This window comes from Sphaeramia orbicularis, chromosome 16 (genome assembly GCF_902148855.1).
Source record: "Sphaeramia orbicularis chromosome 16, fSphaOr1.1, whole genome shotgun sequence".
Classification (NCBI taxonomy): domain Eukaryota; kingdom Metazoa; phylum Chordata; class Actinopteri; order Kurtiformes; family Apogonidae; genus Sphaeramia; species Sphaeramia orbicularis.
The window spans coordinates 1,050,792-1,076,434 of NC_043972.1; the positions used below are offsets into that span (position 1 = coordinate 1,050,792).

General features: G+C 38.3%; 1 protein-coding gene across 1 annotated transcript in view; it reads right to left on the reverse strand.

Annotated features, from left to right (window-relative positions):
- The window catches only part of cdk14 (cyclin dependent kinase 14), a 461,964-nt gene that overhangs the window by 425,803 nt on the left and 10,518 nt on the right, over nt 1-25,643 (reverse strand). The window contains exon 2 of the mRNA XM_030157361.1: nt 13,027-13,058. Within this exon, the coding sequence (XP_030013221.1) occupies nt 13,027-13,058 (32 nt within the window). The remainder of the gene's footprint in view (nt 1-13,026; nt 13,059-25,643) is intronic.

Here is a 25,643-nt window from a genome sequence, read left to right on the forward strand (position 1 = left end):
TCATTTCATATTTTAAAAACCTCTGAGCCCCCTCTAAGTTTTGGTAACATTTTAAGAACATTTCTATTTTATATTATTCAAGATGAGTTCATTTGAGTAATTAATTATTTTTTTTGTTGTTGATGAAAGGTTCATTTATTCATTAATGACCAATTCATTTATTTTTCCTGTCAATGAAAGAGGACACTTTTCAGTTTGTATTTTGCCAAATTTACTCGTAAAATGTGTTGTTATTTTTTTTTTAATTTATTACAGTTGGTTGTTTACAAAGTTTTGAAAATAAAAACAGAGACCTTTGGCACAGGAACTAATTTTGCCTCGTTCAAAAATGCTGAAGCTAGAGTTGGAGATACTTGGCTAAAAAAGTATATTTCAGGAGGTAGTCCACTGTAAAAAGTTTGAGAACCACTGTTCTCCAACACTGATTCCCCAGTCAAACCCATGGAGTTGGATCGATGACAGTGGATGGACACACTGGGGTTATGGTCAGTTAATGACAGATTAGACTGAAAAAGGCACTTTTTCTCCAGTTTTCTCTGTTTCTGATTTAATAACCCTCAACTGTAATCTGAGCTTTAATGAACATCTACATGATCAGTGAAATAAATATAGAAAAATACCAGATTTTCACCCAAAAAACCCCCACAAAATAAAGAAGATAATTTTCTAATAAATGGTGTTAAATCACTCCAGAAAGGTTAAATAGAGAGAAAAATTCATTTGGGAACTGACACAACAGTAGCCCTGGGTCTTTGTGCTATCAGGTATTTTCCTGTATTTAATCTCCTGATCATGTAGATGTTCATAAAAGCTCAGATTACAGTTGAGGGTTATTCTATCAAAAACAGAAAACTGAAGAAAAAGTGTCTTTTTCAGTCAAATCCATCATGAACTGAACATAACCCCAGTGTGTCCATCCACTGTCACTGATCCAACTCCATGGGTTTGACTGAGAATCAATGTTGGAGAAGATGACGGTGTTTCCATGGTAACTACGGAGCCTCTGAACGTCCAAATATGGTCATATCTGATGACCATGAAAAGATGAAAAACTGTATTTTACACCATTTATTTACATGGATTGACAGGATTAGTGGCTCAACAGGAATTAAACAGTTTAGATCAGTAGATGCGTTTGGTCGATGGTGGATGTTTGAGTCTTTACCAGTTAATATTTTAGACAAAAACACTTTTAATTACTTTGTCTGTGAGCGTTATCTGAATTAAAAATGGATACTTCTTCATGTATTTGGATTAGCCCCTGGGGTCCTATTTTGGCCGTTTTTGAGTATTTTGGATTTTGCCTTTATATACGATATAAAGCAATGTTTATTATACCCATGTTTGTTTGTTTGTTTGTTTGTTTGTTTGTTTGTCAGCACATCTTCATCGATCCCATCTGTGTATTATTTTTTCACTTTAACCTACTATACCAACACAAAAGGACAAAAAAAACTGAAAGCTGTATATAATTTATTGCACAAATAACACACAGATGCTTAACCAACCTTTTCAAAGACTTTAAAAGTGAATACTGATTCCAAATATTAGGTATAGAAAATCAAAATTGTAATAAATTCAAACTAAACTCATATAGTTGACGTAAAAGTATATGTTTACGTAGGTGTTTTCTCCAGTTAAGAAGCTAAATCTGGGACAAAATGATGGTGAGAAACTTCCTGGTTATCATTTACTGTTCCAGTTCATTTGGACTTTTTCTTCAGATTTTTCCCCCCCAACACTGAAAACAGACTAATTGCTTCCCAATGCTTTCTGTGGAGAAACCATCTGGTCCCAACTCAAGTTCAACAAGTTCAACATCCACTTCATAAATGTACCCTCAGTTTCCTCATCTCCCTTTTGCAGTTAAATGGAGTCATTTCCTAAACCCTCACATGCATCATTTCTGTAACACTGATTCTGATGATGGGTCCTAACAAATGGTCTATTTTGCTGATTAGGCTGTAATAAATTAGAGAGCAGCACGGAATATGAAATTGTGCTTCTCCAGAAAGTAGCCTGGACCGGCCCCGTCTATGGTTTAAACAGACACATAGTTTCCAATTCACAATGATAAATGATAATCAGTTGAACAGACACCAGTGGCAAACTAACTCCCTGCCTCCGCCTGGTTTGTTTTCCTCTGACAAACAGCGCATGAGTCTGCACATATACGAGCACACGCCGCTGCTGCTGGAAGCCAAACCCCAGCGCCTTCATAGACGGCAGAGTCTTCGTCATTGCTACACGACAGGAAGGAGCCTTTTCCCTCTGAGATTCTTTTGGCTCAAATGTGCTCACAGCTCTTCTGTGTCTGTGTTCATATTAAATCAGTCTCAGTGAATCCAAAGGAACTTTGTGTTGGTAAATGACAGTTGTTCAAATGGACAGGATTTCACTTCTGTTCAACATGTTGATGCTCATATGAACTATGTTTTCAGCTCCAAAATGAACCATTTCAGCACAATTAATGCTATATTTTCATGTCACAAATGGACAAGTTCTATTTGAACTGAACTGAGCTGAAAAACAAATCTTCTCTTCTTTTGGATTCCCCAGTTTTTCTTCCCAGATTCTCTCCTCCATATCACATGTTTTATTTGTACAGGTTCAATCTGGAGTATGGTGCTGATCCATCCTGCTTCTGTTCCACCAATACATACATGAAGAATGGCACACAGCACTGTTTACATCAACACTTTTACAATAAGAAGCATTTTTAGACACAAAGAACAATTCTAGATTGTTCTTTCCTCTTTAGTCTGATGCTAAACTATCCAATAAATAATAGTGCTCCTAGTTTTTGCACAGGGATCATTAGTGTAAACGCTGACATGGCTGCAGAGCATCAGTATGATGGGATCCACAACAACCATGTCACATCCGTCCACTGACACATTTAGTGTTTTTGTGTCAGCTGGGATTGTTTTAGATCCACAATACCAACATTTATGAAGAAGAGCACAATTAGCAATAGGAAGTCTAGAAGTTTATTCCTAATAAAGTACTGGGACTGACCAGAGCATCATGGGTAATGTCACGTCCGTCCACCAGCAAAAGTTTTCACATCCACGTGCTATTCCAAATCCAATATTTATGAAAATAGAGCTTCCACTGTCAGAGAATATCAGTAGTCTGTGCACTAATGGATTAGCATTATTTACACACACTTCTATGACTTTAGGACAACTGTTTTGTTTTTTGACTAAAATGGACACTCATTTGACCCCCGAAGTGAATTTGAGCTGCTGTACATACACGACCACACGCTGCTGCTGCTGCTGCTGCTGCTGCTGCTGGAAGCCAAACCCCAGCGCCTTCATATACTTTGGGTTCTTCGTCATTGCTACACGACAGGAAGGAGCCTTTTCCCTCTGAGATTCTTTACATTCTTCCTCAACAGCACGGCCCATTTATAGCAAATGGTCCGAGCTAATTCCCATGGCAATGGCTTCTAGAAATGGTCTGTTTCACGTCGTTTTACCACAAAAGTCCCTTCCCCGATGTGAAACATGGGCTATATCTTCTTATCTAAACAATCACAGGAAACTTCAATAGCCCCTCGCCAGATAACTGTGACGTTTGTTATATCTGAGCCCTGGTGTCCCTCTGCCAACAAAAATAATGACCTCTCCAAAATCCTTTCAATGGAAAAATCTAGAGTTAAGCGTTTGTGATTGCCCCATCTACCACTTAATAAGAGCTGAGGCTGCAGTCTGAGCGAGGGAGGGAGGGAGGGAGGGGCTAGTCTGCCAAAGCTGGTCAACATGGGATTTCTACAGTTCAGGCACTTTCACATGCACGACACAACAAACAGGCCTTCCTGAAGACTCACAGGGACACGTGTGTAGAACAGAATAGAATAGAATAGAACAGAGTAGAATAGAATAGAATAGAGTAGAGTAGAACAGAATAGAATAGAATAGCATAGAATAGAATAGAATAGAATAGAATAGAATAGAATAGAATAGAATAGAATAGAATAGACTTTATAGTCATTGTGTGTACAATGAAATTAGTCGTGCAACTCCAGTCAGTGAAGCAATATTTACAAACACCACAGTTACAGAAATAAGAGTAACGCAAATAGAAAATTTAAAAAAATAAAATAAGAAAATCTAATTAAAAAGCATTTCAATTTAACAAAGTAGCAAAGTTTAAAAAATGCCTTAATTTTAAAATTGTTTAGGAAGATTGAATTGAGATGGTAGATATGTTTTGTTGTTGTGGATTTTTTTTTTTAATGGTGTGAATGGTTGATGCTGTAAACATTGAATTTAATGTAAGCAGTGTATCAGGTGAAAAGGATAGACCAAAAAAATAAGGTTTTGCTCCTAACCTACTCCTTTTTTGTTTTTTATGTTTATTATAAGCTAAATTCAAGCATATAATTATTATTATATACTTGAATTTCCCCCCGGGGATCAATAAAGTATCTATCTATCTATCTATCTATCTATCTATCTATCTATCTATCTATCTATCTATCTATCTATCTATCTATCTATCTATCTATCTATAATTATTGTACTGCGCAATGACTGATGTACAAACCAAAATCAATTCATTCATTCATAAGAATAGAGTTTACTAGAATTTAAAAAAAAAAAAAAAAATAGGACCAAGGCTCCTGTAGCCCAACAGCAAATTTAAAGATATGAATTGACATTTGTTTGACCTTTAAAGGTCCCTCAAGGTAAAAGGTCATGGCACCACATGAAAGCCCATTTGTGACTTCCTATCTACTGACAATAGTAAATATATCGATGTCTCCAACTGTTTTGAAGTTAGAAATGTGTCCCATTATAAACCAATGAGGATTTTGAAATTTCATAAAAATCCAAAAATCTGTATTTCTCAATTCTTTGAGCAAACTTGGTAGACCTGACCCCAAAGGTGTTCCACAGCAAATATCAAGTCATTCTGACAGACAGTTTCTTGAACAATTGTTTACGGACGGACGGACGACACCTGATACCAACACTCCATTGGACTAAAACTAAAACTAGATAAAATATGAATAGGTGCAATTTACACTATTAACTCTACGAACAGTTTGAACAGTACGTATTTCCTATAAATCTATATAGATCAGTATGTATATCTGTGAACCAGGTTTATATAAAACTAGTGCATTTATTTTTGATAAATATTGAATAAATATTGCATTATTATTGCAGAACAGAAGATTACTGCATGGTTATACTTACTGCACATAATTCACATATAGGGATTATTGCACATTATGGGAAGTGATTCTGAGGATGGAACTGAGGGAGGCAGCAGAACAGGAGGAAGCCTGGAACATCATGTAGTGGCATTCACTAAGACAGAAGAGCTTCTTCAGTTGTTTGTGCTGCTATTTATCAAATTAGCAAAGAAAGCAGCATCTAGTAAACAGAGAGGGTTCATGTGAGAGGTGATGAAGTGTCAGTTTGTTAATAATCTGTTAAGCAATACTTCCAACTGCTGCATTAAAACACCTCCAATTTATCAGAACAAAACAGAACCATGACTTTCCAGGACCTCCGTTCAACACTGAAGAGCTTGTTTTTGTGACGGTTTCTGTTTACATGAAACTGAATGACATGTCTGCGAGGACTAGGACTGATGAACTCTGCACAAAAGGAAGAGCAGACTTAGACGAACTGACTTGAATTTGGAATATTTATCTTGAAAAATCACTTTTTAGATGTATTTGCTTATTGATACTTAATTTTGTATAGGTTATTTGACTTGTTCCAAGAATTTTCATCTTGACTTACCCCACTTACATACTACAACTAATTTTAAGCAATATTTATAACAAAATAAGATACACTATCGGTGGATGAGTATGACAGACAGAGGAACTGTTTACCCTCAAGAAATATGTACTGGTTTTATACAGTTCTGCCGATACATAGATATTGACTTACTAGATCTTCATAAGACCTTTATATATATATATATATATATATATATATATATATATATATATATATATATATATATATATATATATATATATATATATTTATTTATTTATTTATTTATTTATTTTTCTTATTTTTGTATAGGCCTTTTTTGCAGTGTACCTCAGAGTTTTGCGATATTCAGTGTAAGGTTGCACTGATCTGATATTAGGATCTGATATCGGCCCCGATATCAACATTATAGCTGGATCCGGGATCGGTAAAAGCAACCAATCCATAAAACCAGTCCTTCCCCTTTAAATTTTTGTGACACAGGCCAAGTCATGCACGCCGAACGTAATTGTAAAAGTAACACAACGGACATGTATGTGTAGGACATGTGGGTTGTATAGGTTCTGTAGGTAAAGCTGTGGCAACGTGAAAGTGAAAGTGAGCTCCCATCACCTCATCCTAGACTACCTGCTGCCCCCGAAAACAAATTTGAGAATGGGGTGGGGGTGGGGGGGTTATTTATTACAGTTGAAACGATTAATCGACTCAAAGGGATCCAAAAAAAAAAGTCCTTCAACCCCAATTCTCCTGAATCACAGCTGTGTTTCCTTCATTTCTCTGCTGTTAAACATTGGTTCCACTGTTGTGTTTCACACAGACGCTTATTGTGACGCACAAAGAAACTTCAATTCAGGAAAACTGACATAGAATATTTCCCTTCAATCAATTCAAGTCGATTAATCGAATCATGACTTTTTGCATTGGCTTCCAGCATCTAATGGATTAATGGGCTGCAGCTCTAGTATTTATGCCGCTGTGATGTACAACAGTACTCGCTAACGCACCCACACAACAACATCACTCATGACCCCCACCCCCTGAGAACCTCTGCTCTAAATCAACAATATCGGATCAGTATTGGTCTCAGTATCAGCATCGGAACTGAAAGGTCAAATCAGTGCATCCCTAATTCAGTGCAACACAAACATTGTTCGGTGCCATGAAGAGCATCAGCATCCAAACCCGGCTGTCCACAGACACACACATACTTATCACAATTTCTTTCCGGCTAAATTAATATCAAAATGGAAAACCGCCTGCTTTTTCTCGCTGTGATGGAGCTCTGGTGTTATTCTCCATAAAGTGGCCTTCAAAACAACATTTCTAATAGGTCAGAGGTGCAGCTGAATTGCAAACAAATTACATTCTATTTTTTCTTCTAAACACTTTTCTTTACCCTTGATGTAAAAGAGCACAAGCTCATGGAAAGACCTGACAAAGAATTTATGAAAGATGAACTCAAACTGCACTGACTCTAAGCTCCACGATGCTGTGAAGTGTTCAGAGGTTGTACGAGGAATGGCACTATGTTCCAAACGCCACAAATAAAACAGGAAGCACTCAAGTACATCTGGGTGACATGGACAGAAATGTTGCAATAAAAAATTTGATATCAGTTGATAAATCACAACAAATGTCCTATTTTAAAAGCCTGAAAGATAAAGAAGCCAGAAGGTTATTTGAGGTCACAAATAAATGTAAAAGCCATCATAGATAAATCAAGAAAAACACACCTGCATCCTCTGGTTTAGGTCATTTTGAGGTTTTTCAGAGAGATTTCAGCAGCTGCCAAACTATAGTATAGTTAGTCTAGCTGTAAACAATAAAACAACACTAATAACTGAGTTGTTACAAAAGTGGCATTTATATATGAATGTCAGGTCAGAAAAACAAACTGACTTAAAGGGCTCATATTTAACTAAACCCACTTTTCTTAGTCTGTGGTTCATTCATTTGTGCATTTGGACCCTAGTCGTTCATACAGTTTGAATTTGAACCCTCCAGCTGCTGCAAAACTATCTTCATATTCATTTTGGCAAAAATCAAGTGAATTTCTACAACCTGTTTGAATTCCTGCTTCATTTGTTACGTCTATAACTAGTCGTCTATAACCACACCTGCACATCTCAGGTCCAGATTGCAGACAGTGGTGGTGGTGGTGGTAAACTACATCTGTAACCACAGCTGCCCTGGGGCAGGCTGACGGACGAAACAAACAGCCCCTCCCACCACCATACCACACCAGTGTGAGTGACACTGGAGGCAAGGCGGGGTCAGTGTCTTGCCCAAGGGACAGAGGGGGATTTGAACCGCCAACCCTTCGGTTAGCGGACAACCCGCTCTACCTTCTGAGCCAATGGCTACCCCAAATAAAATAAAAGAAAGGGGTAAGGGGGTGGGAGTATGTAAGTGGAACTTCATCCTGCTCCTTTTCAAATGTTTCCCTTCTTTTGGTTTTAAATGTTGAAATTCAAAATAAAAAACACACAAACAAACTCTTCCTCAAATTAAGCAGATTAAAGTTCTGGAGACAATTCAAGGCGTTGCCTTTGGTGGCTGTTCACTGGGATTCTCAATACGAGGTCTACAGAGGTCTTTACTTTTCTTTTATTTGGATAAATCCTCCATGCTTTGCCTTTCAGACACAACAGTGGGGCAACTTGAATTTGTTAAAGCTATTTTTGTTGTTTTTGTACAGGCCTTTTCTGCAGTGTACCTCAGAGGTTTGCGATAGTCAGTGTAAGGTTGCACTGATCTGATATTAGGATCAGATATCGGCCCCGATATCAACATTTTAGCTGAATCGGGGATCGGTAAAAGTAACTGATCTGTAAGACCGACCCTTCGCCTTTAATTTAACCAGCAGCTGTTCACTGGGATTCTCAATACGAGGTCCAAAGAGGTCTTGATTTGTCTTTTATTTGGATAAATCCTCCATGCTTTGCCTTTCAGACACCACACTGGGTCAACTTGAATTTGTTAAAGTGATTCACAAAAAGCCAAACCAAAGCCAGTGTGGATGATCTCCAGGCCTATCTGATACAGTAAACAAAACCCTCCCAACCTGCGCCACATCAACACAAAGCATCCTGGTGCTTATCACTTATTCATTAAGCGCTGCCACTGCCTCTTACAGACAGTACACTGGAAATATTCCAAAAGACAGAAAACACACAGTTGGTTTCCACACAGAACACCGCTGCAGGTAGCATCTGCAGTTTGGGCATCTCTGAACAGTCACCGCTGCTTTAACTCAAAAGAGCAACCAAGCAGGATTGCCTCGTCAATACAAACATTGCATCCCGGTATCCTCGGACCGCCATCGACCGCCTCATCAAGTGGGCGCCTACAACAGCAAACTGGCAGAGAATGTGAGAGGAATCAATGTTATCCAAATTATAGCCCACCACCGTCTCACACACAATGAAACTACACAGAGAATGGATTCAAATGTTTGGGTTTCCAATATCAGCAATAAAAAAATACAACTGTAGCACTCCAAGCTTCTAAAGTCGACCGATACGAGGGATGAGATTATAAAAGTCATTTGATTTGTGGTGAACTACCGCTCCGTTTGATGTCATATAATGTTCAAAATGTGCATCGTGTTGCATTGCGGTAGCTCAATTGATTTCCCAGATTTCAGCCTAATCCGAAAAGCATCTTTTTATTTCCACGTGGAGCTTCTGGAACCACAGTCAAAACGCAGGCGCTTTGGTAAACTGTCCAGTATTTGAAGGAACATTTCTGTTTCTAATAACCAGGGTTTCATCTTTGTGGCTTTACTTCTATTAATTATAAACAAAAACCCCTGACCCTGAATTCCAAAAACAGAGGTCATCATTTGTCAGTCTTCCTGTTGAAGAGAGTATTTCCAACTTTCTCTTAAACTTGTGTGTTCGTGATTTCTCAGACATGAGGATAACATTAATTGGAGAAAAAAAACATGCGTGAATAACCACAGTTTTTATACAGATCTATAAATTGCATTAAATTACTGTAGATGTGTGTCTGTGTATGGACTACCAATGCACAATTCTGTAAAAATAAAATAAGTTTGAATAAAATTACTGTCATTTTACTCACAAAAATAATTAAAAATAGTTGTGATAGACATGACTCACTAGTGTCATGTCCCTGTTGCAACAAAGAATAAAAAAAGTTTTAAAAAGAGCTAATTATTTTTCAGTCTTCCTGTTTAACAGATTATTTCCAACTTTCTGTTAAACCTGTCTGTGTTGGTGATTTCTCAGACATGAGTATAGCATTAATTGGAGAACTTCAAAAATAACTAAAAATAACCACAGTTTCTGTACAGATCCATAAATTTCAACTACAAATGTCAGCCTACTGTACATCTGTGTCTGTGTGCAGACTACTAATGCACAATTTGGTAAAAATAAAGTAAGCATTAACAAAATTTGTGTTGTTTTACAAGCTAAAACGATAAAAATAGTATATGACTCACTAGTGTTAGATCCCTGTTGCAACAAAGAATGAAAAAACAGAGGGAATCCTTTTTCAGTGTTCCTGTTTGAGATTATTTCCAACTTTCTGTTAAACCTGTCTGTGTTGGTGATTGCTCAGACATGAGTATAGCATTAATTGGAGAAAAAAAACAGCTTTAATAACCATAGTTTTCATACAGATCCATAAATTTCAAATACAAAGGTCAACCAACTGTAGACCTGTGTCTGTGTGCGGACTACAAATGCACAATTTGGTAAAAATAAAAGAAGTTTTAATAAAATTAGTGTCATTTACAAGCTCAAATGGTTAAAAACAGTTGAAATAGACATGACTCACTAGTGTCATGTCCCTGTTGCAACAAAGAATTTTAAAAAAAGAGCTAATTATTATTCAGTCTTCCTGTTTCACAGATTATTTCCAACTTTCTGTTAAACCTGTCTGTGTTGGTGATTGCTCAGACATGAGTATATCGTTAATTGAAGAAAAAAAAAGCTTTAATAACTATAGTTTTCATACAGATCCATAAATTTCAAATACAAATGTCAACCTACTGTAGACCTGTGTCTGTGTGTGGACTACCAATGCACAATTTGGTAAAAATAAAAGAAGTTTCAACAACATTTGTGTCATTTTACAAGCCAAAATTATTCACAATAGTTGTAATAGGATGATGTATGACTCACTAGTGTCATGTCCCCGCTACAGCAAAGAACAATCATCTTCAACTGCCATAAATAGTCTTAATTCTATCATGTACCAGTGATTTTTTTTTTTTTCTGTTTTCATTTCTAGCATTTGGTGAATAAACAGCCTGGTGGAAAATAAAGACAAGAAAAAAGAAAGATACTGAACCTACCTATGTGTTGCTGCCTGACATAAACCACATGTAGTCTTAAGAACTAACCTCCACACTACACCTTCAGACATATTTCATCTGTTCATGCTGAATTTTAGGGTGTAGCACATGAGGACCAGCCAGAATGTCTTCACCAGGAGGCTGTATCTGCGTACAGAGAAGACAGAATACACAAGAGGCCGTACAGCAGTGGGAAAAAAGCACCGATCTGACGGTAGAAAGGTCCAGAAGAAATGATAAGCATTTGTAACCTTCCCTGTGCTTGCACAATCTGTTTTTCTCTTGTTTAACTTTAAACCTTAAGGTGATGTTTGTACCTTCTGCCAGTCAATACCAGCATCATCCAACCTGCACAGGCACAACAACGTCCAAATGAAATGACTCCAGTTTATTCAGCTCTTCTCTATTACTGCACTACATACAGTCACAGAAAAATTATGACCATCAATGGTTCTGCAGTCCAGTCCTAACTCCTGTGTGTGTCATGTGACTAAAACAGACAGAAAAGAAAAGATGGAATGAATAAAAGCACTGTTTGTGTCAGAACAATGACACAGATACTGATGGAAGAACTGAAGAGATTTGGGTTTTTATCCAGAAAACATGTTCAATGCATAGATATGAGCTGTGAAATTCAACTACTATGAGCTGTTTGTGTTGTTCTCATTCTATTTGTCCAAACACATGGACCTTTAGTTGGACCAGGCAGTAAAATGAACAAGAAACTGAAGAAAATAAGGGTGGGCTAATAATGTTTTCCTCGACTGCATACAGAGGTCATAGATCTGCTGACATTAAATAAACGAACCAAAAGAAGCCACAGTCTGTGTGAGGGGCGGGGCTTGGTGTGCCTGACACCACCTGTTTGATTTGATTTATTTGTTAAATTTTTTTTATCCATTTTTGATGAGGACTGTGACCTCATGACCACTAAACTGGTACACTATATAGACAAAAATATTGGGACACGTTGAATTCAGTTGTCTCTACAAAATAATAATGACAAATGTCATTATATAATTTTATATTGTGATAAATATTGCATCGGTTAGTTTTCTTTGAATTATTATCTTTGCTTCCAAAATGCCCCAGAGATGGTTTTAACATCATTTCTCCCAACACCAGGCATTAAAACGAAGAAGAAATTGAAGAAAACAAGGGTGGTCTAATAATTTTTTCCACAACAGTATGGACAAACATTAACTATGAACCTTATATGAACACTATGGTATGTGGAAAATAGGGACATGTCATATGAATTATCATTGTTTAATTTTTTTTTTTTTTTTAATATCATGAATGCTGTATTTTAATTTTTTTTTCCTACATATATGTACACAGTTTCATAAGAATATATTTATTTATTTATGTATTTATCATTTGGTGCAAGTCTACGTGGTGTGAATGGGTGTGTATGAGTGTTTATGTTGTTTTAATTCATGTTTGTTTTGTAAAACTTAAATACCAATAAAAATATTGTGAAAAAAAACTATGAACCCGAGACTGAAATCGGACAGGAAAAAGAGAATCTTAGATTCTGCATTGTCTGTTTTTGCGTACAGACTGAGGGGGGGTGGGGGGGGCGTTGTAGCCTGAGTGTGAAGGAGTCCAGAGTTCAGAGCAGGAGAATGTGGAGTCTTTACCCACACACTGGTTTGGCAGGCTGGAGCTCAGCCTTGTGATGGCGACTGACCCCCAGGGGCGTCTCTGAGATGAAAAAGCACCACGCTCCACACATGAATATATTACACACCATATGCACACACTTACACACATTTTCACATCCCAAAAGAAAATCAACCGCAGTGCAATCCGCCCGGCCAACATCTGACTAAGAAGATGCATTAGGATGAGTAATAAGAGTGAAAACTACAGCCCACAACACCATCCAGTCCTGAAAGTGGGCCAGCCAAGTCACAAACTCCCCAAAATTCACACTTGTTTTGAACTCACCTCATCAAATCCGCTGTCCTCTTTCTTGAAAGCTGCGAAAAGAAGAAAGGAGGAGAGAGTTAGACGCCGCCTGTATTGACATCTTTTGATGTAAGAAGAGAAAAATAATACAGAAAAAAACTGAAAAGTCTAATAGTTGAGATGATGTGTGGAAGCGCAGCACATGAACGTGTCACTGTGCTGGGATTCATTCTGCGCTCATTAAAGCAGCTCATGATCAGTCTGAGGAACACTTTGTCATTCCACTAGCTTTAAGCATGACGTGCACATGTGCAGTAGACGCACTGAGGCAACGCAGGCTGCAACTTTTGGGCTGCCTGATACAGAAGACAGTCTGATGGTTCATATTTTATAACTTATCTGTAAGATGAACCTGATAGAACAGGCTCTACCAAAGGGCTTCCCAAAGTGGGGTACGCGTACCCCCAGGGTACGTGACATATTTTTGGAAAAATACATTAAATAAGTCATCATTTTTTTAAATTTATGTATTATTCTTATTCTCTATATTTCACTCTTACATCTCATTTGTGTGTATGTACTGTATGTATGTGAGCAATGGAGTTCACAGAATTCCCTTCAGGATCAATAAAGTATCTATCTATCTATCTATCTATCTATCTATCTATCTATCTATCTATCTATCTATCTATCTATCTATCTATCTATCTATCTATCTATCTATCTATCTATCTATCTATCTATCTATCTATCTATCTATCTATCTATCTATCTATCTATCTATCTATCCATCCATCCATCCATCCATCCATCCATCCATCCATCCATCCATCGAATACAAAATAAATAATGAGAATTAATACAGAAATATAAAACACAATAAATACATTTATATGATAGTATTATTGTCTGTCATCTTGTTTAAGCTTTGGTAACATTTTAAGAACATTTCTATTTTATATTATTCAAAATGAGTTTATTTGAGTAGCTATGTAATTATGTTTTGTTGATGAAAGGTTCATTTATGCATTAATGACCAATTTATTTATTTTTCTTATATATGAAAGACAGTACTTTTTAGTTTATATTGTGCACACAAAATTTGCTTTAAAAAAAGTGTTATTTCTTTTATATTACTAGGGATGTCCTGCTCCAATCTAGAGATCAGTGTCGACTGCCGATCTGGCGTGTTTTATAATATCGAATTGGATTTAGTCACGAGATCGGGCCGATCCGGGCCCAATTTCACTTTCACTTTAAGGTCTGCACGTACTCATTATGAGGTACATACGGTAGTGATGCACGAGTCGGTTTTTTCAACCTGTGGGGCTTTTGTAGAATTATTTGACCCGACCCAACTTGCCCCGAAAATAAAGTGACAGTCTTTTGACCGGTCCCAACCCGACCTGCGGGTAACCTGTGCATCAGTAACGTGCGGCACAGAACACACCCCCATCTAATCCCTGGATGGACCTGTCCATAGACGTGCTTCAGCAGTGGCAAACATACGGCCTGCAAGCCACAACCAGCCCATCAAACCTTCTAATGTGCCCCACAGTATGAATATGGAAAGTGCCAAAATTCTACTAAAGTTACTCAGAGTCAAAGGTGTCTTAGTTGTTTTAGTTCAGGTTCCACACTCAGCCCCACTGTCATCTACAGTAAAATAAGAGTATAATAACCTAGAAGTAATGACGCCCAATTTAAATCCAAATTTCACTGTAAAAAGTCTGTATTGGCAAAACTAATCCTAACAAAAATGGGATCAGATCAGAAGCAAAAAAATCCAGATCAGGACATCAGTATATATTACACTTAAATACAAACTGTTTATTTACAAGAGTTTGAAAACACACAAACAGACACCTTTGGCCTTTGGCACAGGAACACATTTTGCCTATTTTTTTTTTTTTTTTCCCCAATCAAAAATGCTGAAGTGGGAGTTGGTGGTACTCATCTAAAAAAGTATATTTCAGGGCGTACTCCACTGTAAAAAGTCTAAGAAGCACTGCTCTACAAGTTGTGCAACACATATTTTTTCAGTTTGGGTTCAAGGGGTCACATGGTTAAAATTCCAGAGCGTTACCGAATGGAAATGTAAACAATTGGGCTGTTCTAACTGGAAACACTCATGTACTATTAAAAAGGATAACCGAACCTCAGAGAGATCATTATTTGCCAAATAAAGTGATCAAAATGGAAAGCTCCTCCCATCCACTTCATCTGGACTCTGTTTAATCTTTCGGTTAATAAGGTCATAGGGTTAAAAATTCCCCCCCGCAGCTGAAGGCAGCATGGAGATATGAGCTGTGACACTTAGAACCCTCATATACTAAATCCGATCATACTGATTATTGACAGGTTACTAATTTTAACGTCTTGGATTAACAAAACACGCGGCTGTAGACATTTCTCGGTTAAATAAAGGTAACAACAAACAGCCCCAGCAGACCCTTCCCCCACTCGTCATCAGCATCTGTCTGAAAATGACACAGAACAGCAGAAAAACAAACAAAAAAAGGAGATATGGTAGCAGACGGAGAGGCACCATCAGAACTATTTTAGCTACAGACAGTGATTTTGACTTAAAAAAAAGGTATTTTATCAGCCCATCCATCCAATACTGTATTAAACTACCAAATATCCCCTCCAAAATCACCTCATACTGATGGTGGGGACTTTTCATGTGGAGTTTCCCTTGGTTTTATTACATTAAGGTGCCCGATGTGGTAATATTTACAACTATAATTGAATCACAGCTGACATGATGTATAGTGATGCTACAGGAGAGAGTTGGTGCAGTGATGTTAGCTTTTATCTGATAAAAACTTCCAATTAAACAGTTTTCAACCAAAAGACTTCAAGTTTGCTATTTTAGGTGGAATCCCAGAAAGTTTACAGGGAAATAACTGAAAATACCTCTTATGAATTTTACAAACAGCAACCATTACATGCATGACTATCCAGTGTTGAAACCTGAACCTCCAACATAGAACATTTGGACTAAGAAAGTGAAGGAAATCTATCAGATGGAGCAGATTACAGATGGACTTCGAATTCACAGAGAGATATTTACAAAGAGATGGAGTCCCAGAATTAAGCTTTTAATGCAATAAGCATTCAGATGTGGTCGTACACGTGTGTTTTTTGTCATTCATGTTTCATTTGTGGTTAACTGTAATCAATATCTACTGCAGATGGTTTTTGGGGTTTTTTTGGGGGGAGGGGTTGTTTTTTTTGTTCATTTCATTCATTCATTTCATTTGTTTGTTTATTTCAGGCATTTACAGAATACATGCAAATTCAAAATTCCAAAAATATCATTAATCTATGCTCAAAAAGAAGTGGGAAGAAGAAAAAACTGATTTAATCCCACCCCCATTCTCATCATCAATAACTGAACATAAGAACATTTTAAATACTCACTCCTGTCCTTTGACTTCAGGCCAGAACAATGAACAAAACTGTTGGTTTTTTCTTCCATGTGCGCCGTATGGGGATGTTTGATTGGACATGTTAATGTACAGAAAATGTCTTCTATATGTGTGAGAGCAAAACTAATTGTTAAACTATTATTATTATTATTATTATTGTTGTTGTTGCTGTTATTATTATTATTATTATTATTATTATTATTATTATTCATACAAAATAATATTTGCTATATAATGATCATAAGGAATAGAAAATGGGGGTAGGAGTACATAAGATTTAACTTCTTCCTACTCCTGTTCGAGCATGTCTCATTTATTTTCATTTGTTTTATTTGTATAATAATAATAATAATAATAATAATAATAATAATAATAATAATAATAATAATTATTATTATTATTATTATTATTATTATTATTATTAATTTATTATTTATTTATTTATTTACTATTACTATTATTTATTTATTCATTTTGTTTGTTTGCTCATCAATCACTTATGTACCAGTACTTATATTTTGTTGGTTGATTTTTGTTTTGATTTCATTGTTGACATGTTCCAAATAAAGCTTTCATTCATTCATTCATTCATTCATTCAACTCAATACAAATTAAGTTAAAAAAAAGAAACCCATCCAACTCTACTGCACTAGAACAGACAAGACTGTGATCCACAATAACCACAGAAAACACACCTTGTGTTGTTGTGGTAACATACTAAAAGGGTTGAAAGGAAGTGCAATTGTGTCTCCAGTACTCTTTTAATGCAGGCAAAAGGAACAGAGAGAATCTGTTAGTGCAAAAAACATCACAAAACCTCCAAAAGAACAAGCCTTTAAAAAGCCATTTAGTCATTTGTTAGCTGTGCATCCACACAGCCCGGCACATTTCATATATTAATTGCAGGGGAATGTGTTATTGCCTTTGACATCAGTCCTCTTCGTATTTATGAGGAGGAGGGGGAAACAGTGCAGCACGCTGCCTGACAGTTTGTTTGTTTCTGCAGCTTTGATTTCTGAATCACTCTGAGCCCAAGAGGCTGGAGGAGAACAGTATTAACAGGCAAACGATGACTTCTCCGTTATTAATTCCTCATGATTATTATGTCGTCTAATGAGAGAGTACAGATGGCTAAAAGACGGAGCGCTCCGGGGCACCGCTCCCTCCAAAATGACTTCTTTATGTCAGAGCCAGTGTGTGTGCAGCCACTGTCGGCCACTGAGCCGTTAAACTGCTGCTTCCTTCTGCACAGAGGGTCAGGACGCACACAAACACACACAAACGCACACAAACACACACATACACACACAAACGCACACAAACACACACAAACACACACAAACACACATACACACACAAACACACACATACACACACATACACACAGACTCCACATCCCCAAGGACTACACCGACACTCCAGACAGCATCATCACAGCCTCACATCCACAGCCCATACAAAGGATGAGTCTGCGGCTGGACAAAGACACGGCAAACAGGATGTTCAAACACCCAATATTAACACAACGTTCCACAATTCAGCCAAAATCCACCTCCTTTGTTTTACAGGACTACGAAACGGAAGACATTTCTGTTTAGACAGGTTTTTATGGCCCATCATGATGCTCTGTTTTATATTTACTAAATATAAAACAAAGCATAATAAGAGAAAATGTTAAAACTAAATATGACACTTCTCCATAACTTGAAGTAGTGTCAGTATATCGGTATATGTTGATATAAGAATCGGAAATTAAGTGTTTGGACAATATCGGCATATCGGCTAAACGTCAATATCGAACATCCCTAATATTTAGTTTTTGGGTTTTTTTTTTTTTTTTTTTTTTTTTATTGTTGACTTTCTTTTTCTCTGTAGCACTTTGAGATTCTGTTGAATGAAAAGTGCTTTATAAATGTAATTTATTATATTTATTATTATTATTATTATGGTGCCTTTTAGTAAGAATTTTTAATAACATAAATAGCAGATAGAAAGAACAACAAAAAAGGAAAGGAAAGGAAAGGAAAGGAAAGGAAAGGAAAGGAAAGGAAAGGAAAGGAAAGGAAAGGAAGAATGCATTATTCTGATTTAGCAGCACATAGATCTGACTGTCATCAGCATAAAAATGGAAGGGGATGCCATGTTTGGATGTTCAAAACACCAAATGTTACCACATTTCATAATTCAGTTAAAAATGGACTTCCTTTGTTTCATAGTACCACTAAACTGAAGACATTTCTGTTTAGACGGGTTTTTTACAGCCCAACATGATGTTTTGTTTTATATTTACTAAATATAAAACAAAACATCTTGAGACAAAATGTTCAAAATAAATACGGCATTTTTCCAGAACTTGAAGTAGTGTTCTTATTTTGTACAGACAATGTTAATCTGTGGTAATGTGTTCATTTCATAACAGGAGATATGTGATGTAACCTAAAATTAGTTTGGGGGAAAAGCATCTGTATATATCGGTATCGGTTGTCAGAATTGGAAATTAAGTGTTTGGACAATATCGGCATATCGGCAAAAAGTTAATATAATATTTAATATAATATATATCAGTGGAACTCCAGTCATTTCAGCCGTTTCCACATGGTGTTTGTTCCATCCAGATAATATCATATGGTTCCACTGCTGCTGCTGCTGCTGCCAGGCGGCTGCATGAACCTCCGCTTCCCACAATGCACGTTGTGACAAAATTCCGATGCCTGAGTGACCTACCAGCTGTGTTTGTAATCACATGGTTTGTTTCTGGTGGATGACACTTTGAAACTGTTCACCGTGAGGGAAGAGTTTCAGGTGAGTACAGTACTTTCTGGTCGATAAGCTGCTACTTTTTTCCACACACTGTGAACCCGCAGCTCTAAAATGATGCGGCTAATTTATGTTTTCTGGGCTAACGATTGATCCGGCTGACGGAGAAGGAAATAGAGCCGCTGCACGTAAGCGTGGCATCAATGAAGCGATGGTGAGACGTTGGAGACGGGGTGGGTGTGGCTTATAGTCCAGAAAGTACGATAATCACAGAAAGACTTTCAGATTGGTGATACTTAGGCTACGACTGAGGTTTTACAGATTTGTTGAAAACTTGGTGACGAAAGTCTCCCACAGCTGTAAGAAACCACATGTCGTCACCTTCCTTCTACGTCTGTCACATTCAGACTTTACAGTATTCATCGGCTGTACTCATGCCGCAGTGAATCCACGGAGCTCAGACTGTTGTGTGCAGTGTACACATCCACAAACTCACGACGCACATTAACGTAGGTCTGCAGAAAAGAAAAACTCTACCCAAATAAAGGGTAATACAAGTAAAAATATATTCTATTGAACGGATCGAATTTTATCGATACAAACATTCAGTAACCGATGCATCGTGTTATCATTCCAAACTTATTCACTCACAGCTTCTGTACCGCTGCACTCACATTGTGTACGTGCGTGTCGGCGTATCGATACGTATCAGGTAATCTTCCCATCGCTAGTAAAAACATCCTAAAGCAGATATAATACATATTACACAGGATTCACAAGATAAATGATTCCATGAGTGCAGCTGCACTGCCATTTTTATGGTTCACAATGTTTACAATTTGGATAAAACGCCTTTTTTCCATTTAAAGTGTGCTGTGTACGTTTACATTAATCTGAACTTGATGCTGTTAAAGCCATTGTCATTAACCTTAACTAATGATGCATTTATGAGCTAATTACGTTGATGATATAACTTTTTTACAGCTTCAGAAAAGTTTTGTCTGCAGGAGCTAAATTTGCTAAATCATATATAATAGTTGCCAACACCGCAAAGCCTAAAAATGTGTAATGTATGCCAAAACACAACTAAAACAGACCATTTTCATAAACCTGTCTGCAGCTTCTTTGAATATAAAATGAATAAAATACAAGTGATATATCTATAAAAAGATATTTTCTAAATGTGACACAAATATTCAGGATTGGGCGTCTATAAAGCACTGAAGAATATCTGTCTGTCAGCGCTGTCAGAAACTACAAATACACTTTATTCTATATTCATTTCCAAAGCCTACGTATGGAGAAGAAGACGATGGCAGTCTGAAGGAAATGATGAGAGGGAGACACCAGGGGAAAGAAAAGGGTTTTGTCCAAATGCAGAAAAAGATGGAAAAAAATTTTGACTTGGTTCTTAAAACCCATAACACCTCATTACAGCTTGTCTGCTTTTTCATCCTGGCCCAGGCCTTTTGATCACAGTTCTGAGGAACACATTAACAATCCAAGCCTGTCTCTCAGATATGGTTTATTCACGGAGGTGTTTTCACGGGAAATTTGACTTCGTAGATAAATCCGAGTCGAGTAACTTTACCCGGTGTTTTCTCTGCAGGATTCAGGCCTACGTTCCATTTATAGCTGACATAATATAAGACGTGTTTAACCTTCTGTTTTAATCTACTGAGCATAAAAGATTCACCAGGACTGCCTCAGTGTGTGGTGTTTTCATCCAGCCAAAGTCCAGATTTAGTTGTTCTTATTTATATTTGATGTTTCTGTTGCTTGTACTGAGCGGCACATACGACTGCACATCACTGCTGTAACAGTCACTCATACAGCTGCAGTATCTCTAGTTTTGGTCTTACACATGGGATGAATTTTTTAATTACTGAGACATGATTAATCATTATAACAGCATAACTAATTGTCTTCATGTTTTCTTTGCAATAAAAGTGTCAGAAAATGTCTTTTTGCCCATTTTTTTGCAGCATTGTTTTCAGGAAGAACTTAATTTTCAATATATGGCCATTAATTATCAATATTAATTATCAATAATAAAAGTGGGTTTGGCAAAATATGACCCCTTTAAGGTTACAGTTCAAATTGTGAACAAGTGTATTCTTTCATTTGTAGTGTAGGTGGTTTTTCTCCACTCTGTAAAGTCTGACACACTGTAATTTTACTTCTTATGTAAACATGTATATTGTCCGTAAAGTTTCAGTTCTTTATTTCTTCTTTCTTATTTCAGTGCATTTACACTTTGTTTTGTTGCTGCCTTAAATGGGAATTTTTCTGTTATGGGTTTGATAAAGTTTCATCATATCTTTTTGTCTCATATGGCATTGTCTCATGTCACATCATATTATACTCTATTGCTTTAGAAGTTATGAAAATAAAAGGGATTCCAGTTTTCTAATCAATTCTGGATAAAAAATGTATACTTCTTCCTACAAGTTTATACTTCTTCCTACTACTTTCGACCGTGCACATTCAGACACGTACTCGAAGATAGATTCTGTACATAGAAAACTTATTTCACTTTTGTCTTATTTTGTTTTGTTTAGTTTTATTTTGTTTCTTTGCGTGTTCAAGAGAGGGCTGCACACTTCTGGCCAAAAATAAAATCACGATTTTTTCTTCTAAAAACTCAGTTTCGATTTTTGGGTAAAACTACAAAAGACAACAGAGATCCATAAGTCGTTTTCATGAGCAGCGCACAATGCAAGGCACTGCTACGTACCTCCAATCTGTGATGGGATCACGGAATCCCCAAAAATTCTGTGATGGGCCCACAGAAGTTATAAAAAATATAAAGGCAAGGCCAGGCAGGTTTATTTCTATAGCACTTTTCATGTACAAGACAATTCAAAGTGCTTTCCAAAAAATATTAAAAACATTACAGCAGAAGCAATGAAAGTATAAGCATGAGAAAAACAAACAAATCAGATAAACAGATAAAACAGATGAAAACTTTTATCTTAAAAGGAACAGTGCAGATCTGAACTGATGAATCTAAACTCTGTTCAAATGCAGCTGAGAACAGGCGGGTTTAACCTGGGTTTAAATAAACCGACTGTTTCAGCTGATCTGAGGTCTGTTCCAGACATGTGGAGCATAGAAGCTGAACGCAGCTTCTGCAGGTCTGGGTCTGACCCTGGAACTGACAACAGACCGGATCCAGATGACCTGAGGGGTCTGGGGGGTTCATACTGGGTCAGGAGGACCGGATCCAGATGACCTAAGGGGTCTGGGGGGTTCATACTGGGTCAGGAGGACCGGATCCAGATGACCTGAGGGGTCTGGGGGGTTCATACTGGGTCAGGAGGACCGGATCCAGATGACCTGAGGGGTCTGGGGGGTTCAGATTGGGTCAGGAGGACCGGATCCAGATGACCTGAGGGGTCTGGGGGGTTCAGATTGGGTCAGGAGGACCGGATCCAGATGACCTGAGGGGTCTGGGGGGTTCAGATTGGGTCAGGAGGACCGGATCCAGATGACCTGAGGGGTCTGGGGGGTTCAGATTGGGTCAGGAGGACTGGATCCAGATGACCTGAGGGGTCTGGGGGGTTCAGATTGGGTCAGGAGGACTGGATCCAGATGACCTGAGGGGTCTGGGGGGTTCATACTGGGTCAGGAGGTCACTGATGTATTTAGGTCCTACAGCATTCAGAGCTTTGTGGACCAGCAGGACCTAAAGGAAGGTCGGCACAACCTGTGAGCTCCTTTATTCAAGCATGTGAGGTCTGGGGCTGAGGCCGTTCATCAGACTGAGGACAGAGTCACACAGGGGTTTCAGATGGACTGCCTAAACACAGTAACATGTGACATGCAACATACATCATCTTAGAAAAGCAAAAAATATATATTTTTTTAACTTTTCAAACATATAATCAATCATAAATAGTCCACAGTCAAATGTTTCAAATGTCCACAAACACCAGTAATGTTAGTGACCCAGCTGCTCTACACTCGCACAAACAGAAACATATGAATGGGGTTTCTTTACATTCATACAGGTCCATGTAACTATACTGCCCACCTGAATGTGGAGACAGACAGAAGTCCACGTCGTTTTCGTGAGCAGCCCACTGCTCCCTACCTCCAATCTGTGATGGGATCACGGAATCTCCAAAAATTCCGTGATCGACCCTCAGAAGTTACACCAGTGTACGTCAGTGACAGGCGTCAGTCGGGTGTGTGTGTGTGGACCACGGAGTATGAGTGACCCCCATGTGGTTCTATTTAAACTGGGTGGACCACAGCTTACACTGGTATCACTCCTGTGGGCCCATCACAGATTTAAGGTCCACGGTCAGTGCACGGACTTCTGTGAAAGACCACTCTCATATGCTGCGTTTCCACTGCGGGGTACCAGCTCAACTCGACTTGACTCAGCCTTTTTGTGTTTCCATTACGAAAAAGGACCTGGAATCTGGTACCTGGTACTAGTTTTTTGGACTCTGGTACCTGGTACTAGTTTTTTGGACTCTGGTACCTGGTACTAGTTTTTTTGGAATCTGGTACCTGGTACTAGTTTTTTGGACTCTGGTACCTGGTACTAGTTTTTTGGACTCTGGCACCTGGTACTAGTTTTTTGGAATCTGGTACCTGGTACTAGTTTTTTGGACTCTGGCACCTGGTACTAGTTTTTTGGAATCTGGTACCTGGTACTAGTTTTTTGGACTCTGGTACCTGGTACTAGTTTTTTGGACTCTGGTACCTGGTACTAGTTTTTTGGACTCTGGTACCTGGTACTAGTTTTTTTGGAATCTGGTACTAGTTTTTTGGACTCTGGTACCTGGTACTAGTTTTTTGGACTCTGGCACCTGGTACTAGTTTTTTGGAATCTGGTACCTGGTACTAGTTTTTTTGGAATCTGGTACCTGGTACTAGTTTTTTGGTACCTCCTCCGCTGAGGTTCCAGGACTGGGGACCAGATCCTAAAGGTGACACTGTGTAAACACTGCAGACCTCTGATTGGTCAGAGTGGTGTGTGTGCCCCGCCCTTTTCCAGTAAATCTGTCAGTAGGTGAATCCACATGATGACAGTCTGTAAAACTACACCATGGTTTGTCCAGGAGGTTCAGACGCAAACATTCAGCAGGAGTTTGACCAGACAACAGGCAACCAGTGAGTTTATCAGCAACTGTGAGCAGAGCACACAGAAGGAACGCACCGCATCGCTATGACGACCAGGGACTGGAAAGAGGGAGGATCTGGAATGGAAAGGGTCTGGAATAGGACCTGGTACCAGAGTGGAAAGGGTCTGGAATAGGACCTGGTACCAGAGTGGAAAGGGTCTGGAATAGGACCTGGTACCAGAGTGGGAAGGGTCTGGAATAGGACCTGGTACCAGAGTGGAACCGGTCTGGAATAGGACCTGGTACCAGAGTGGAAAGGGTCTGGAATAGGACCTGGTACCAGAGTGGAAAGGGTCTGGAATAGGACCTGGTACCAGAGTGGAAAGGGTCTGGAATAGGACCTGGTACCAGAGTGGAAAGGGTCTGGAATAGGACCTGGTACCAGAGTGGAACCGGTCTGGAATAGGACCTGGTACCAGAGTGGAGTCGAGTCAAGTCGAGTTGAGTCGAGTGGAGCCGGTTCCACAAAGTGGAAACGCGGCATTAGACAGGAGGAGGAGGAGCCTACAGTCGCCCACAGGTGCACAGCCCGGAGGCACGAGACAGATTAAATCAATTTGACGATTTAATTAAAAAATCTGATTTCGATTTAAAATTGAGTAATCGTACAGCCCTAGTTTGAAATGAAGAAATAAATAAATAAATGAATGAATAAAGTTTAGCGCTGCAACCGAATAATCGACTCAAAGTGATCCAAAAAAATCCTTCAACCTGAATCCTCCTGAATCACAGCTGTGTTTCCTTCATTTCTCTGCTGTTAAACATTGGTTCCACTGTTGTGTTTCACACGGACGCTTATTGTGACGCACAAAGAAGCTTCAATTCAGGAAAACTGACAGAATATTTCCCTTCAATCAATTCGAGTCAATTAATCAAATTGTGAATTTTTGCATTGGCTTCAAGCACCTAATGGATTAATGGGTGCAGCTCTAATAAAGTTAACCATGTGTTTGCTGGTAAAAGCCATAAGTCATGGAGCTCAGCCTTTACATTGACTAATAAATATGAGCTTATAAGTGTCCTTTTTACAGCCCACACCCACAGCAGTTACCGTCCCTCTGGGTTAGCGGTAACTGTAATCACACATTTCCATCCCTAAGCAACCGGACGTCCATCCAATAACCAATGAACAGCTGGACTGGAGCAGTTGGAGGTTAACTGCTTTGCTCAAGGGAATCTCAGCAGCGGTCACGTTGTTAATTCACTTCAGTTTTTCAGTTTCAGAGCTGCAGCCTGTCATGGAGCTGTGTGCTAATGGGGTCACAGCAGACAGGATGGAGTTCAATTTAAAAGTGGATTCAGAATTTTTTTTTTTTTTCTGTATTTA